General features: G+C 38.7%; 1 protein-coding gene across 1 annotated transcript in view; it reads right to left on the bottom strand.

The window, feature by feature from the left end:
- Positions 1-14,548: 14,548 nt before the first annotated feature.
- LOC118809045 (rho GTPase-activating protein SYDE1) overlaps positions 14,549-18,227 on the bottom strand; it is a 44,225-nt gene continuing 40,546 nt past the window's right edge. Inside the window, exons 7-8 of the mRNA XM_036571978.1 lie at positions 17,745-18,027; positions 14,549-15,818 (exon numbers count right to left, since the gene is read on the bottom strand). Coding sequence (XP_036427871.1) covers positions 15,349-15,818; positions 17,745-18,027 — 753 coding nt within the window. The 3' untranslated portion in view covers positions 14,549-15,348. The remainder of the gene's footprint in view (positions 15,819-17,744; positions 18,028-18,227) is intronic.

The following is an 18,227-nucleotide window of genomic DNA, read 5'->3' on the forward strand; positions in this document are numbered from 1 at the left end:
TCACACAAATAATGTCAAAAACTGAAAAAAAACAGCAGCGATATGTATACATTCATAAATTATATATATATGTATATATATATATATATATATATATATATATATTAGATTCAAGTTTGTCATTGTGCAGGGTACAGGTACAGAGCCAATGAAATACAGTTAGCATCTAACTAGAGGTGCAAAATATAGCATTATTTACATATAAAGTGCAGAAGGACTGTATAGTGGTAATATATATATATATATATATATACACACACACACACACACACACACACATACATATATATATATATATTGAAGTTGGTTGTGGTTTCTGTTTCTGCTTCTTACAATCCAAGTAATTCCAAACACATTTAATGATGTTCAGGTCTGGTAGTCTCTGTTTGATTTCCGCCTTTTTGCCTATCTCTTTTATCTCAGTAAGGCTTCTTGACAGCTACACATCCTTTCAGACCCATAGCCCATAATGCATATGTTTGGGCATCATTTTAGAAAGCACCATTTCTCTGTTAACCAGACAACTTAAGTCAAATTCAAGCCTGTCCAATTCCTAACAAACAGTTCTTGCTCTTGGTGTAAGATATGCAGCTAAACTGAGAGATCCTCCTTTATGAAATGCCTCCATGAACAACAATGAGCACTTTAATTTCTAAAATATTGTCTTCTGATAACATTTGCTGTTCTGCAGGGAGCAGGTAACAAAGAGCACTCCTGATTTGTTGAAGACATTAAGCTTTTTTCAATGTCCAGAAAGACCAGCATGCTTAAAACAAATTGTAACAACTTTAATGATGGGTGGAGGAAGGACGCCGGGGATAGATGTGAAGACGGAGAGCTTTTTATTATTTATACACGACGCAAAAATCACTCGGCTTTTCAGCCCGCGGATAAATTAAGACAAGACGCTCGCTGGGACTTTTCAGTCCTTTTTTTTCCTTTCTTGTTCAGTTCAGCTTAGTTCAGTTCAGTTTAACTCGGCTCGGCTCTCACGCCTTCACTGGTATCCTTCTCTCTCTGGGCTCTGCCACCTACTGACGGAAGAGATGACTATAAGTAGGCTGGCAGAAACAAGGCACAGGTGAACATCATAAGCTACTTAGCCCGCTGGTTCAGACAGTCTGGCTTCTCCATCCTGCATTCGACGCTCGGCCACGCCCCCTGCTCCACACAAATGAGTGGTTGTTCATGAAACACAGCATAAAAAAAACGTCTGCATGTGTTCATGTGTAGGAAATCCAGAGGAAGCAGGCTGACAGTTCAGTTTCCTTAGGCAGACCAAGATCAACCCAGCAGCTACACATGCAGATGAAGGTTCGTTGTTTGACTTAAAAACTCTGACCATTGTCTGTGAAGTGTTTGTCCACGTCCCACTCAAATGGCTCTCTGTGTTTTTCAGGTGTTGTCCACAGAGGAGCACAAGGCTGTGTGTTACCTGACTGCGGTGGGCCGAGGGTTTCTGACGCGCAGACTTCTCCAGACAGAAAAAATCAAACACCTGCGCAAAACCATACAGGTACACGCATGCTTTTTGTTTTTTCACATCTAGACTGCTGTAGGACTACTATAGATAGACTGCAGCTCATTCAGAAAAGCACAGCCAGAGTTCAAACACAAAGAAAGAAGATGCTGTAGCATTATTGCACTGGTTGCCTGTTATATTCAGAATTGATTTTGAGATTCTTTTACTGGGCTTTATTCGTGAGACAGCCTAAAATGTGAGTTTTAAGATCAAGTGCTGCCTTATTGAATGTTCAATAATTGAAAAGAACTGATTAATTTATTAAAAATTCTTCAGGCACTTAACTATTACTACTTTTAAAAACAGATGACTGTTTATTTATTTTTTTTAAGTTGATCTTTTGTATGTTGCTCATTTTGTAACTATTTATATACGTATTTTATTTATTTTAATTTTAATTTTTGTTCTGTCCTCTTGCTATTATAAGTGAGTCAGTAAATTACAAAAGCACATTTAAAAAAAAACTATGGGTGGCCACAGTTATGAAAACAGAAATATATTAAGTATCAAAGTATCAAAATCCAGGATAAACACTAACATAACCCAAAAACAAACTGAATAATTGATCAAGAAAAATAAACTGTAATGATAATAAAATAAAAATTAAGTCAAATAAAAATGATAAAACACAATAAGACAGTCTTTTTTAAGTCTTGATTAAAAAAAAAAAAGTAACTGTAACAGAAGAGCTGTTTCTAATATTTAGAGGTAGACTGTTCAACCAAGACTGTGGAACAACCAGAAGTAGCTGTTCTGAAGACCTCAGAGACCTAGGAGCAGAGTCAGGATGGAGCGATTTGACAATACAGAAAGGGACCAGTCTATTAAGTGCTTTGAAAACAAATAAAAGCACCTTCAACTGGATCCAGTAATACACAGGGAGCCAGTGAAGAGAGGCTAAAACAGTGGTAATGTGGTGCCCATAAGCAGTCTAGCAGCTGCATTCTGTACCAACTGACTTATTTTTTGGTCCATTGATGATGAAATATTCACACTATGTAAATAGCAGTTCGTTTTATGAGGTTTTGATATGATGAATATGATGAAGTGAAATGCACACCTTGCGTCAGCATTACACTGAGCTCCATGTGTGTATTTAGCACCGGCTCTGGCATTTTGAAGGCCCTAAACAGTACAATGACACAAGCACGAGCTGTCTAAATTATGTGCATTTATAATTAGCTAATTTGTGTATTTCTGATGAGTGGATGCTCGTTTAGGGTTCTAATAAATTAAAACAATTTAAATTATAGATGACAGGTGGACCCTGGATTCAGGGCTCTGTCTCAGCACATAACATTTCGTCTTTACCCAGCTAACTTCACGCTTATGAGAACCTAAGTATCTAAACTTGGATTAATTACAACCTGAGTATTCAAACCTGGATTAATCACAGTTAAAGTATCTAAAACAGGTCTAATCACAGCCTGAGTATATAAACCTGGATTAATCGCAGCCTGAGTATCTAAACCTGGATAAATCACAGCCTAAGTATCGAAACCAGGATTAATCATAGCCTGAGTATCTAAACCTGGATAAATCACAGCCTGAGCATATAAACCTGGATTAATCACAGCCTGAGTGTATAAACCTGGATTAATCACAGCCTGAATATCTAAACATATATTAATCACAGCCTGAGTGTATAAACCTGGATTAATCACAGCCTGCATATCGAAACCAGGATTAATCACAGCCTGCATATCGAAACCAGGATTAATCACAGCCTGCATATCTAAACCTGGATTAATCACAGCCTGAGCATATAAACCTGGATTAATCACAGCCTGAGTGTATAAACCTGGATTAATCACAGCCTGAGTATCTAAACATGGATTAATCACAGCCTGAGTATCTAAACCAGGATTAATCACAGCCTGCATATCGAAACCAGGATTAATCACAGCCTGCATATCTAAACCAGGATTAATCACAGCCTGCATATCTAAACCAAGATTAATCACAGCCTGAGTATCTAAACCAGGATTAATCACATCCTAAGTATCTAAACTAGGATTGATCACAGCCTGAGTATATAAACCTGGGTTAATCACAGTCTGAGTATCTAAACCAGGATTAATCACAGTCTGAGTATCTAAACCAGGATTAATCACAGCCTGAGTATCTAAACCTGGATTAATCAGTCTGAGTATCTAAACCGGGAGAAATCACAGCCTATGTATCTAAACCAGGATTAATCACAGCCTAAGTATCTAAACCAGGATTAATCACAGCCTGAGTATATAAACCTGGATGAATCACAGTCTGAGTATCTAACCCTGGATTAATCACAGCCTATGTATCTAAACCAGGAATAATCACAGTCTGAGTATATAAACCAGGATTAATCACAGTCTGAGTATCTAAACCTAGATTAATCATAACCAGGATATCTAAACCTGGATTAAGAGAAAAAGTTGTCCATTGCTGTTGTAAATCAAGTTAACCGCAGCTGTGTTTATTTTATGATGCTGAAACTCAGTCAGAAAGCCTGTCTAAAGTTGAACCTGCTTTTTTAGAAAGACCCCAAATCCACTACTTCTTTTTGTCCAACTACAAGCCAAAACAAGTGGCTTAATGTTAACATCACAAAAAAAAAACATACCTTTGTTTTTAAGCTTTTTCTCCTCATCCTCTCTTTTCCTACTTCGTTTTTCAGCTCCAGGGGTCTACATTTTTTTTGAAACATGATTAACCAGATGACTTTTACCCCTCACTCGTGCATCTTAGAGTACTTTAATAGAGCCGAAGAGCCGTGGGGTCTTGAACAACTACTTACGTTGCTTATTCGTATATATGAATGCATAAATACACAGTGTGTCCTTATGTTTGTCCAGGATTCGAGGGAGTTAATTTGTTCATTCCAGACTGACACTAAGCAGAGGAGAGCTTCCTTCACTCCTCAGGATCTCTCTCTGCAACACAGGGTTAGAGCACAGGTAACACACACACACACACACACACTTTTATACTCACAGGCATTCACACACAAAAAATATTCAGACATCGATGTAATCATTTATGCACACACAGTCTATGCATCTACACTGTCAGATAAAAAGGTGCTTTACAGGTACATTTTTGTTTTTTAATGTAATGTTTTTAAGTTCCAAATGTGTTCCTTAAAAGAGTTTTAAAGGTACATTACATTCACCTTTGCCAGGAGAAATGAACATTATTGTACCTTTTCATTGCTTATGTTTTCAAATAAAAAAAAAAATAAATAAAATAATCAGTCTGGAGTCAGGACTGAGTATATGGAGTGAATGCAATTTGAAAAATGTAATTGTAACTGAATATGGTACAATTATGTTCCTTAACTAAAGGTACTAAGACAGTATACAGTCAGTTCTAAAACTAAGGATTTTGAAAAGAGACTGATACACACTCTGTGACAGCTAGTCTGCAGCAGACACTGGGGGATTGGAACGTTACAGATGAAGAAGTGTGATTTCTTTTTTACTGTTGGTATTGTATGTTTGTATGTGTGTTTCTGCAGTTGCGCGCAGCCTTGTGTAACGTGCATGAGATCTTTTTTGTGTGGCCTGTGAGAAACAGACTGGCTCTACTGCAACAGGACAGAGAGCTACGCAACGAGAGGGGAATGAGAGAAATGGTATATATATGCACGCACTGTGACAGTACAGAGAACTACATAGCAGGAGAAAAAAATATACACACACTGTTAGAAATGAAGGTTCTGTGCAGGTATATTTTTAATTCTTCAAGGTACAAACAATGTAAATGTTCCCTCAAAGGTACAACTGTGGTTTTAAGGTCCAATTGTGAACATTAAATAAGTTTTTCCAGGTGAAAAGTACGTATTTGTACCTTTTCATAATCTAATGTTTTAAAACAGAACAATAAAATAAAAGGCCTGGAGACGAGACGGGGTGGGTGGAGTCAATACAACTTATTATTATTATTATTATTATGGTACAAATTTCCTAACTCCTGACTAAAGGTACTGAGATGAACCCTTGAGTGTACCACCCCAGTGACAAGAGGGGTCCTGCCCCAGTGACAGTTTCGTACCTTTATTTCTGAGAGTGCATACATATGTACTCAACATTCAACAAGTCAATTTAGAGGAGTACAGTCCCAGTTTGGCTTACATTCTGATGTACTACATTCTTAAAATAAAATGAAATCCAAAAGCCCGGAGCCCAGAGAGCGTCTTCTTGTTTTTAAATAAAAGCAACATTTGGGTCTGTGCCACAGGAGAAAGCTAAGAATCCACAGGACCGGCCTGGCCTGTCTTCTGCTACGCAGAAATCTTTGAACCGGAAGAAACAGAGGTGAGGAAATTTTTTTACTAATGAAAATACATTCATTTCAATGGATTTTGCCATGATGATCAATCTTGTGTCACAGACTTTGTGTCCTTAACCAATAGCATCACTGCTTTGGTTGTGCTGATCTATGAAAGGGGAGCCCTTCGTATAGCAGCGCCAAACCTCCAAAATGGAGTAGAGGTGATGCTAATTTAACCAGTGTCTAAGCATGACTTTTTAACTGTTTCTACCCCTCTGGCTATAAATAAACTCATTAAAGAGATTAGTTAGTTAGGCACCTTGCTATAGGGTTGGGTGGTATAATGGTTATAAGCTATACCACAGTATGATTCTGGTATTTAAAAAAAGAAGACTGGATTTCAAAATGATGACCTGTCAGACTTTCTATTCCCTGTCTGAACAGTTAAATAAGAACATTCCTTCCACATTTTAGAGGATCTTACTAATCACCACCAATCTGTAGCTCTTAGCTTTAGCAATCGCACCACCAATGGGTGGTGTAGGAGCTCACTGATAGGTGGCACTGACAGAAAGAGAGGAGAAATCAGAGCCAGGAAAAACCTCAGAAAAACTAAGCATGATAGTAGCTCAGCAACAGATGAGAGCTACACCAAAGTCCTTATCCAAGGGTTTCAGTCATGTGCCCACCATATTTGGGGCTGAATTTCTGGCTTTGCTGGTCCACACGAACCTAACTAGAGGTGAAAGACGGCTAAAATTACTCACCTTACTTTGGAAGAGAACAAAGTTACCATGACGAAGTTGATAAAATAGGCTGAGATCCTTATACAGTTTCCCCTGAACTCCTGGTCCCACTTAAACTGGTGGAAAACTGCCAAATTTGTGGTTTTCTGACATACATATTTATCCCATACACAACTCCTCTCCCTATTCTGGACAGTCTTTCAAAGCATGTAAAAGCACAGAAGCCTACCGGGTTGTCACATCAGGGTGGGTAAAGGATCCCATGGTGTTGCATAAAGAGGAGAAAAAACTCATCATAGGAGGGTAACGACATCAGCTAATTAACACAGATGTGAACAATGCTAGCCTTTAGATAACCTTCGCTAATGTTAACAGCCGAGAGATGAACAGTCGTCCCCCTAACGGAGCTGCAAACAGCCAGGTATAACTTTACTCTCTGTTTCTGAAGATTTAAATGACGTTTGAATGGAGAAACATAAACGTTAAATATCAGACTGAATGTCGTGGGTCTGAAAACGACGTCGTGTTTCGACAGACATGATTCTGTAAGTTTGCTAGTGCAGTTAGTGCAGAGTTCAGAGTTCAGCTCCAGTCCTGAAACCCTGCACTGCATAACTGTGGTGTCCTGGTTAAAATACCTGAAATTATTAGCTAATTAAACCCTTCTTGAGCTGAACGAGGTGTGAACAGCAGAGAAACACTAAACTATACAGTGCAGGTGCTCCAAGCCTGGAGTTTGAAACACTGAATTAAAGGTCTGTGTAGTCTCTGTCATTCTCGGCTTCTGTCGCGTCGCAGTCACTTCTGATTCGGTCCACAAAATGGCGGCGACTTACAGTGTAAGTCTAAAAAAAAAACAAAAAAACGAAAATGTACATTTATTTCATGCAGTTACCGAATAATTTGCCTTACGATTAGGGCATGTAAATTCGGATGGAAAAACCAAAATATACCAAGGAGAATAAGAGACTAAACAGACGCCATGATAAGCATTACAAGCATTCCCATTCGTTTCCCAACCAACACTCTCTTTCTTTACAGTGTCTCTGGCTACACACACACCACAGAACACAGAACAGATTTATACTTTCACTCTAACACCAGCCACTCGACTGGCTCTCGGATAAGCTCTAAATCAGTTAGCTGGAACCTGCACTGTGGTGTGTGGCACATCTGGCCAGCTATAGTAAAGCTCTCATTAGCTTAGCCAAATTCTACGGTCCCAAACACCACAGAACACGCTTGATTTCGGCCTTCTGTCACTCCAACACCAATTACTCGAATTTTGCTCTCTCAGACACTATTTTTTATCATTTAAACTTGTGCAACAGTCCGAATCGAACATGTACTGTTGCGTGTGGCACTGTTTGTTGCTAAGCTAATGTTAAGTTAGCCGATTAAGCTTACGCATTTCTGTCCTTGCAACCTTGTAGAGCCCAAAACTGTACAGAGACCAGAACTTAAAGCTTTCATCTTTGAGAGAGGAGAAAATCAAGCTGCTTCAGATCTGAAAACATCCACAGGTGTTTCTGTCCATCCTTCCACTGTTAGAAGACGACTCAGCGCTATGGGTCTGAAAGGATGTGTAGTCAAGAAGGTTTTGTGGACTGACTATATCTGTAATAGGGATTACTTCGATTGATAGAAGCAGAAAATGTAACCAACTTTTAAGACTGAACTTTGGAGGTAAAATATCCCTGCAGATTTCTTTGAAAAACTGAAAACAACTTACTGTATAGACAACTTAGGCCCAGTCCCATTTCTTATTTTAACGCCTACCCCTTGTCTTCGAGTGACACCTTGCCCCTTGGAGCTGAGTTATAAGGGATAGTGGTTGAAATCTTCCTCTATGAAACGGGACCCTCATATAAAGAAGAACATTACTTCATTAACAGCTACTAGTGGTGCTCTGTAGGCGACCCTGCCAGTCTGCAGTGATAGCAGAGGAGCAGTGAAACTCAGCAATGTTGCTGCTGGGCTTTAGTTACATTTAGGGAATCATATGCCTTCAAAGAGGGGATTTGACAATTATGTATTAACGCCAACCCCTAATTCTTCAGTGATATGAAGCTGAAGTCAGCTATTCACCAGCTTCTTGGTTGAATTTTCCTGTTCCACCTTAAATGGAGCAGCAGTTACATTCTGGTGCTTCAGGTGTCAGAACTATTTTAGGTGGAATGTGAAATTTAGCTAGCTAGCTACTGAGACATTAGCATACTATTAGCGATTTTTTTTCTGCTTGTTATGAAGGAAAGGACAATAACACATTGAAACGACATTAAACTAAGATAATACAATGATTATCACAATTCTTTAATGGACAAAATACTCACATTTGTGGGTTTCTTTCATCACTCGTGCAGCCATCTTGCCGGTTTTTCTTTTTTGTCATCATAACACTGTTTGGAGTGAGTCTCTGAGAAACCTCCATTTGGGGGGCCATGTAGCCCTAACACTTCACCCTACCCCTCTATCTCAACAAAAATCGGGACACCCTACCCCTAGATGTGAAGGCACAAAGCGGAAGGCTAAGGGCTAAGTGGTAGGGGCGAGGGGTAAAATGGGATTGGGCCTTAGTGTTTGGAAGCCTTGCGTCTACCTTTAGCATAACTGACTCACCTGTTGTGTCATTTTCAGGCAAGGCAAAAAGATCCCACAGAAACCGAAGGATCCTTCAGCAAGGTATGATGCCTAGGTGAACACACCAGCTCTCCCCTACAAGCCTTCACAGGCTCACATCTGTTAAATTTTTCTGAATTCTACACTGAAACAGTGACACACTGTTTTTCCCTGTAGGGTTCTGCAGCCTGCTCAGAGACAGAATGCACTAAGCATTTCTCAGAAGCTCAAACCAGTGTGAGTGCTTTACCTATGAGTCACATACAGCAGCCCATAATCAAACAGTTATAGAGCGGTCACACAGGGGTTTTATGAATCTGAATTTGTAACAAGGACACTAGTACTGATCTAAGAAAAGCAACTTTTTGTGGATCAGGCACAAAATGGGGAATAATAACTTCAGTTTGGAAGAAAAATCAGCCTCAGTCTTTTCTGATAACTAAGTAAAAACAATGAAGACATTTAAAAATGATATCACTGTGTTGCTCCTTGCAGGAGAGCGGTGAGGAGGACAGTGGAAAACCATAGAGCTCATCTCTTGCTGGGCTAGATGATGGTTACCAGTGTCACAGCACCTTTCGTAGAGGTGGACTCCTTTCAGAAATCTATCAAACAATAGGGGTAAAGTGGATAGTGGTTATTTTAATATGTAGAAACACAGCGATTCTCTGTTCATGCGTTATACTGACACTCCATGTATGATCGCTTTCTGTGAGGTAAGGAAAGCAACCTTCTTAAAGGGAAATTGAATTCCACTGATTCTCCAAAATTTCTGCATAATTGAATGGTTAAGATATGAAAAAAGTCATTCAGAGGGTTTTGATGTGAAATGCTCCATTCTAGAGCAACTTAAGAGTCAGAATTGTTTGCAGTGGTGGTGGTGACCAGACGTCTGAAGAGTTTAATGCCTCTAAAACCTCCTTCACAGAAAGTTATTACATGAAATAGTTATGAATAAGATGTTGTTTTACAATAGTTTTGATATAATGTTTTGATCTGAAACATATTTTTAGGGAAAAATGCATGGCAGTGTAAAGCAAAGTTGTCCCCAAAGAACTTATTTTTTCAGATTTATCATTTTACCACCATTCCATATAAAAACCTCAGAAGACATGTGTAGGTTCACTGGTCGTTTTGGATAGTAAATAAAAGGGTTGTATTTGTGTTGTAGACTCCTGGTTCCCATCACCACCACTGTAAAGAAGTCAGTCGGTAAGTTTTTCTGCAGTGAACAACTGAAAATTATTTCACATCAAACCAATCTGAATAATTTTATTTACAACACAACTATTGACTTGTGCAGATATTTTAAAAAATCAGTGGACTTCCCCTTAAAAGCAGTCATGTTCAGAATGCTCCTGTTGAGGCTGATTAGATGAGTCGTGCATGTTAGACTGGGGTTGGATAACCCTTGATTATATGCTTAGGTCACTGAATCCATTCCAAAATCTCATTATATCAATGGTTAATTGTTTATATAAGCTAATTTCTTTCATTAATGTTTAATTTCACTATATTTTGTAGGATTTTCTTTTTTATTTTTAAATAAATGTAATTTATGTACATTTGAAACAGAGCATTATTGTTGACCAAAGCTCATAAAAACACAGCAAAACATGTCTAGTATGACACAGAACAGAGAGGCCTTTGGCTGAACTTTGCGAAGATAGATGTGAAGAATTTCCAAACACCAAGCTGACACATCCGGAATCCCAGACATGTAAGAGGCCGAGCACACAAATGCTTAAACACTCCATCTGTTTAAAAGCAAAAGGAAAAAGCGGACGCAGTCTCTTTTAATAACTGATGTGCCTGTCAGAAAATTCACAGGAGTGCTCTAAAAATTGTGTATATGGGGTGACCTTGAAGTCAGTTTTATCTTTACGCCCTGCTTCCTCTTGGCTGATAGGTTGGGGCTCAATTCTGTAGGTCCAATTCGATCCTGCTTCTAGTCTGAAATGGGTTTCAGCTGAAGAATACCCACTCATGGTGTGACTTGGCTCAAGCTCTTTTTTAGAAAACTGTCTCATTGTTAATTGTGCAAGAAGTGAGTCATTTGGGTTTTGCTGGTTCATATTCAGTGCTGAATTATAATGTAAACAAGAGTAGTTTGATGTGAAAAGATCTGTTCAAGAGAAACTCACCTAGTCAGAAATGTTCACAGTGGTGGTGACAGGAACCAGACGTCTGAAGAGTTTAATGCCTGTAAAAGCTCCCTCACTAAAGATATTGCATGACATGGTTATGAATACACTGCCTGATGTTATAGACGTTTTGGCCTAAAATTATATATTCTTGAATCCATTTATGGTGGAGGGGTACATGCAGGGCATTGCAGTGCAAAAAAGTCCCTAAATTTTTTCAGATTTTCCAGTATTTTACCATCATCAACATTCAATATAAAAACTCAGAAGACATGTGTAGGTTTACTGGTGGTTTTCAAAGGTAAATAAAATGGCTATATTTGTGTTTTAAACATCAAGACCACTAATTCGTGTCACCACCACTGTACACTGTAAAGAAATCAGAGTTGGTAGGTTTCTCTACAGTTTCACATCAAACAGCTTTGTTTACATCTCAGCCACTGAATTATGCAGAACAACTGGTGGAATTCCCCTTTAAATAAGAATGTAATTCATGTCAGACCATAATGAAAGGACTGTGTCTGTGGTGTTTAGGAACTGTAATACTGTGCTTTATTTTTCATTTATGTTGTTGGATTAACACTGAAGGGTACATAAAGGTACCAATTTAAGAGAGGAGTCCTTTACACTAGTACACAGAGGCATAGTACACAGTAAAAATAAGTGCTTGTTGTAAATGTGCAATATAAAATAATACTGTTTATAAGACAAAACAAAATACAAAAAAATAATAAGATTAAATCGTTTTGCATGAAAAGCAAACTCTGGCTTAGTTATGGCCTTTGAATTCCACCTGTTACTTTTTTATATATCACAAATCACAGTTGGCTAAATATTTGTACCGTGCTCAAATAGAGGAACAGTGCTACACCGGCAACGGCAACACCATGTACTGCATCTGACCAAGTAAGCAGCAAAAAAGACAACCTTACACGCAATCAAGAAGTGCAATAAAACTATCAAATGTGTCTTTGGTCTGTAAGCAAGTTAGGTTAGAGAACATAATCCTCCACGTGAATATAAACACATAGAAACACAGAGGAGTGTGCAGAAAGAGACTGTGAGTCCGTCCTGATTTGCCAATCCATAGTGCTTCATTTTGACAGACTGAGCCTACTTATAAATCAAATGATAATATGCAAATATGGTTTCTACATTAGGCGAAGATGTTTTAGTCTCTATTGTTGGTTCTTCACTTTTATACTGGTAAATTAATTCTTCCACATTAAACCAAAATACATTTTTCCTTCTTCTGACCCACTCTGCTGGTCCATAATTTATATTATGATTGTCCACCTTAATCTTAAGTATTACTGGAATTGTAAAACCTGAATTCACATCATAAGTGACCTCAAAACTAAAGACTTCATAATACATAACCTGAGCATGTCTACTGTTAGGCATTTACTCAGGCCTGTTTGGCACAGGCAACAAATCAGCATGACAATAAAACACAATCTTTACAAACGCAAAAGCAGAGCGAGAAAGCATCTCGAGCATTAAGACTCCATGGCTGACTGGAAGTGCTGGTGCTGGACCAGTAACGGAATGTCCTGGTGGAAAGAATTACAAAATTCTTGGCCCAAGCGTCACTGGCTGGTCACCGGGACGAGACCATTCCTGGGAATAGGAGAAATACACAAGCACAAGCCCCAGAATCAGGGCAACCAACTACAGCTCTAAGAAGTCTGAGCACTGCACAGTTTGCATGGTTTAGTGTTTTCCCTGCTCACTTAAATCACCGGCCATTTCTCAAACGCCAGATTTCTGCCACATCATAATGAACAGGCAGGAACCTGGCCAATCAAATAACAAAATGATATAATGTACCAATCGCAGTCACACTACTGCAGAACCTACAGCCTTTGCGATGCTATGTAAGTGATCTTCTGACCAATGACAAGCTCAACTGACCACAGAAGGTGGTCAATGCTCTATGATTGTCCACATTAATGTTATTGATGTAACTGTGAGAGTACTCTCTGTGAGAGATCTGGTGTGGTAGGTCCTTAGTAGGTCTGTTTTGAGCTGGTCAGAAATAAACCGTGTAGTCCTGCAGGCCTGGAATTTCACAACCACTGGGGTGCTATTAAATAAACTTCACATACTAAAGCAGAACAAACTGCTTGTCGTCGTCCTTCAGAGCAAGAAAAAAGTCTCTTTAGGTTTCTCTTCATTATTATTTCACTCAGGTGAACCCCTGTATCTGCAGTGCAATGTTAAGGCATTTGTTATCTAATTTTCAGTAGATATTTACAATTTACTTGATCATATTTACTAAGTACGAAGTATTTTAGTACTGTCTTAAGGCTCTGTTTTAGTACTGTACAGTCCTGTAGCTGTTTTTAGTATTGTAGCACAGTCCTATTGTGTTTAAGTACTGTCACAAAGCCTTATAGCTGTTTTCAATATTGATGTGCAAGTGGCTTACTGATATTATAAAACGGCAGCCAACGTAAAATATGATAAAATACACAATTTTTCAGAAAATAATTTATTAATAATCGATAATCAAGTATTACGCCAAGAAATGTAGTTCCTATAGAGAATGGTGTTGTTGCCAAGCAACCATGGACCGCTGAATGAGGTGAACGTTCGGTAGCCCACTGCTGTATATTGTCATTTAATCATTTAATTAATTATTTAACTTTTTGTCAAATAACAATTAAAATATGATAACACAGCACTGTTTAATGCAAAAACTTTCACTTTATAAGTACTTTTTTGGTCACCAAATTACCACCGCAAGTCTTGTTTAGCACCAATCCAGCGGCGCCCCTCCTCTCACGCTGGGGCTGAATCTCAAATGACTCCCTGCTCCCATAGAGTGCACTACATAGGAATTCAAATACTGGATCCTGCAGCCCAACAGTGTAACTATAGCTAATAAATAGTCATTTGGGACACATCCACACTCAATAAATGATGCACTATTTGGCTGTAGAGGCTAGAATTTCTAAACTTACATAGCTAGAACACAACTAGGGAATACAGAGCCGTTTGGGATTCAGCCTGGGTTTGACGCAACTTCTGACTGAAACACGAACATTTGAAGCGTGTAAAACATTTAAGTGACATTCTTTAGACTTTGATACTGCCGTTTTACAGTTAATCACACTGTAAGTACTTTAATTCAAGCCTGTGATATTAATGATGGAGTTGTTTAGGCTGTTGACTCTTTCAGCCTGTTAGCTAGCTGACCAGCCTAGTTCTAGTTAAGAACATAAGTCGTCAGCCCCTCAGTTTAAACAGAAAACGGGTTCTTACTTCATCAGTATACTTGGTGGTCCATGCGAGCAGCATGAGAGTCAAAGATTATTCCAATGCGGTTGTTGTGAAGCGGTCATAGGTGTGCGTATATCATGGATTTTACAATGGCTTCGAACGCGGCTCAGCCAATCAGATTTAAGGACCAGAAGTATCTGTTTTATAAAGCTGTTATTAGTACTGTAGTACAGTTTTTAAATGTGTAGTAAAGTCTTAAATCTGTTTTTAGTTTTGTAGTGCGGCCCTATAGCTGTTTTAGTATGGTCATAAAGCCCTGTTTTCCACACTTTCATATAGCCCCATAGATGTTTTACTACATGTACTATTATGCAGTCCTGTAGCAGTTATAAATATTGTTATAGAATCTACAAGCTGTTTATTACTGTCATAAAATCCTATAGTCATTTTAATACTGTCTCTTAGCCCTATAGTTGTTTTTAGTATTGTAATACAGCCTTGTAGCTGTTTTCAGTACTGCTGTACAGTCCTTTATCTGTTTTTTAGTATTGTAGTGCTATATCTCTTTTCAGCACTGTAGTACAGTCTTAAAGCTGTTTTCAGTACTGTAATACAGCCCTATAGCTGTATGAATGGACTCTGTTACTGTGAGCGGTGAACAGCTATAGCTTTTAGCACTGAAGTACATTCTTTTAGTTGTTTACTTCTATCAGTGCTGGTGTGCATTGAGTGTTAATTATAACACATTGTGAACAGTGTGTCTCGAGTTTCTCTCTCCACTCTCACACTCTTATAGCTCTAATGCATTGCAGATACAGGGTTTAGAGTGGGTGGGTGCTCAGAGGCAGATGTTGATCTGTTTGGCGAGTTCTCTCTCCAGATCTGAGATTAAGTTATCGAAGTCTTTCAGACTCAGTCTGCATGTAAACGGGGCATCGAAGTCCAGCGCGAAATCGTCCGCATACAGACCACCCGAGGACACCCAAACTTCCTCCTCCTTCTTCTCCTCCTCCTCGTCTTCTTCATCGCTCTCGCTGCCCGCCACCTCGTCGTAATCCGCGTCATCGTTGGACAGGAAGTCCCGCCCACACACACTCCAGTCTCCAGCGTAGCGGTTGCAGGGAGGGCTTTCCAGTCGGCCGCGACCTCTACGAGACACCACCACGACGTCTTGTGGTAACGGGAGCTCCACGCGCAACGGCACGCGCTGCGCACGCCGCTGCATGGGATTCTGGGATGGAGGAGGAACGGAAACAGGAGAAACCTCAAGGCTGTAAGATGACTGGTCTATCACTCTCCCTGTGGGAACTATGACAGAAGAAGAAAAGAATAAGAGCTGAGAAGTTTATGCAACAATTAGTTAACAAAAAGCTGTCAACAGCGCTGATTATTTAAAAAAGGTGAAGCATCAGTTACTCAGGGCCAAACGCTACAGGCAGAAATTCAAGTTTTGGTCCTCAATCATTCATCATTTTTCAGATTTTTGGATAAACATCTATACATCTATAGAAATTGCAAAATCATAAACATGTCAAAATCAGAGCAAAAACAGAAATAAGTTAATTTCTACAGAAGTCCGGAGAGGCCATGAGCTGTTGCTATCATTTCCTGGATTGTTATCTTGAGATAACAAGTTAATTATCTTGTGATCTGAAGATAACAACTTTTATAACACGATAACTAACTCGTTGTTTCAAGATAACAACTTTGTTATCTTGAGATAACAACAAAGTTAACTCATTATCTCAAGATCACAAGATAATTAACTTGTTATCTCGAGATAACAAGAAAACTAACTCTCAAGATAACAAACTTGTTATCTTGAGATAACAAGATAATTAACTCGTTATCTCAAGATAACTTTTACTACAAAGGGACCCGAAAGATGTTTTATATTAGCAGTGCATAGTTTTTCTTAATTAAACAATAAAAAAAATGAGATTTCAAAAACATGTTGTGTACAATTGTTGAATATATGCATACTTAAGTAGACAATGCTACTTCTGCATATCAAAATATAATTTAAACATGAATGTAAAATATTATGAAAAATCAACTTTCATACTTTACACTTGAATGAATAACAGTAATGAACTAGAAAAGATTCACTGTGAAATGTATTGTTTTAAAGATAAGTACCCTGTTCACCTGTGGTGTCTCACCTTGAATGTAAATGCACTCTGATACTCTACAATGATCATTAGTGGTGGGAATCATTAGAAGCCCCACAATATGATATTGTCACAATACTTGAGCCACAATATGATTTTACTGTGATTCTTTAAATAACTGTGATATGCTAAGCAGTGGGGAACCCTCAGGACCTTCTGTCTTTTTGAAGTGTGTTTCTGTAAGACACTTTAGCCCCTTAACCTGCGAGGAACCATATTTGGCCCACAATTCAACTTCTTCCTCTCATAGCTATATAACACATTGGTTTCCGAGTAATTAATAAATAATTTATAGCCAATACTGATAGTCTTTAAGGTTAGAGTTCACAGTTGAAAAGGCCTCTGTCATTGGAAATTAAATTTCCCTTACTTTTATTAAATAAATGAGTTTGATGTAGTATGTTAACGGTAATGCATCAAAATGTACCAAGTCTATATATATTGTCGCTGTCCAATGGAAACCATGTATCTCCATTTTTGTTGATTTTTATTTTTCTACATCATTTTAACGCACCAGCTGTCCTTTACATTGTATAAAAAGTTCATGATGCATGGACCAATAGAAATGCTTTAAAATCACTTGGAACAAAATCTCTTTACATTGACTTACATTGAAAGGTAAGAGTGTTTTTGCCTTCTCCTGTAAAGTTCATATTTTGGAGATACTTGTTTTTCATTGGACAGCAACGATATGCATATGGAAAGTTGCAAAAACAGCTTGTTTTGAATTAATTTTTTCCTGTGATGTCACGAAAAACCAGCTCATTTACATACATCCTTCTACTCAGCCTGCAACAGTTTAGCTCTGCCCATTCACACCTAAGTTATAAGGACAGTTTTAGGCTGGACTGCTTTCAAACACAGATACAGAAAAGAGATCATTTAATCATATATGCCTCATAAAGGATCAGTAACAAAAACAGCCTGTATAATTCTAAGGAATAAGAGAGGCTGAAAACTTGGCTATTTGAAGTACCTAAGTACGTACAGTGTAAACCCATAAATAAATACATAAAGAGAACGCGCAGACTCAACAAGCACATTCCCACCAACTCTCACTCACGTGGCCACAGCTGCAGTAGATAGTGTAGGGCCTCTATGTGTCTCTTGAAGTCCACGGCGCTGGCTATCTCCACACTGTGGTTGCTGCTGCGGGAACTCCGAGTGGCCCCGGAAACCCCAGAGGCCCCTGAGCTGAATCCTGGTAACCCTGCCCTCCAGGACTCCTGCGTAGGGGTCAGGAGAACCGGACCAAAACACACAGCCAGGTTCTGACACGTCATCAGGTTACAGTCACTGAAGGACGCCACCAGACTCAGATGATCCAGCAAGAAAGACAGAGTAGCCTAGAGAGGGGAAACACACACAAAGACAAAGCAATACATTTTAATAGACATACAGTACTGTACAAAAGTCAGAGACTACCCTTTATGAACTTAATTTACAGTCAAGCCATTAAGTACATGTTATTCATTTTTAGGAGATGTTAATTATAGGAGAAAGTTAAAGGAAGATGCGTGAAAAAACAGGAGTTTCCAAAACTCTT

Source organism: Colossoma macropomum, unplaced genomic scaffold (genome assembly GCF_904425465.1).
Source record: "Colossoma macropomum unplaced genomic scaffold, Colossoma_macropomum, whole genome shotgun sequence".
Taxonomy (NCBI): Eukaryota; Metazoa; Chordata; class Actinopteri; order Characiformes; family Serrasalmidae; genus Colossoma; species Colossoma macropomum.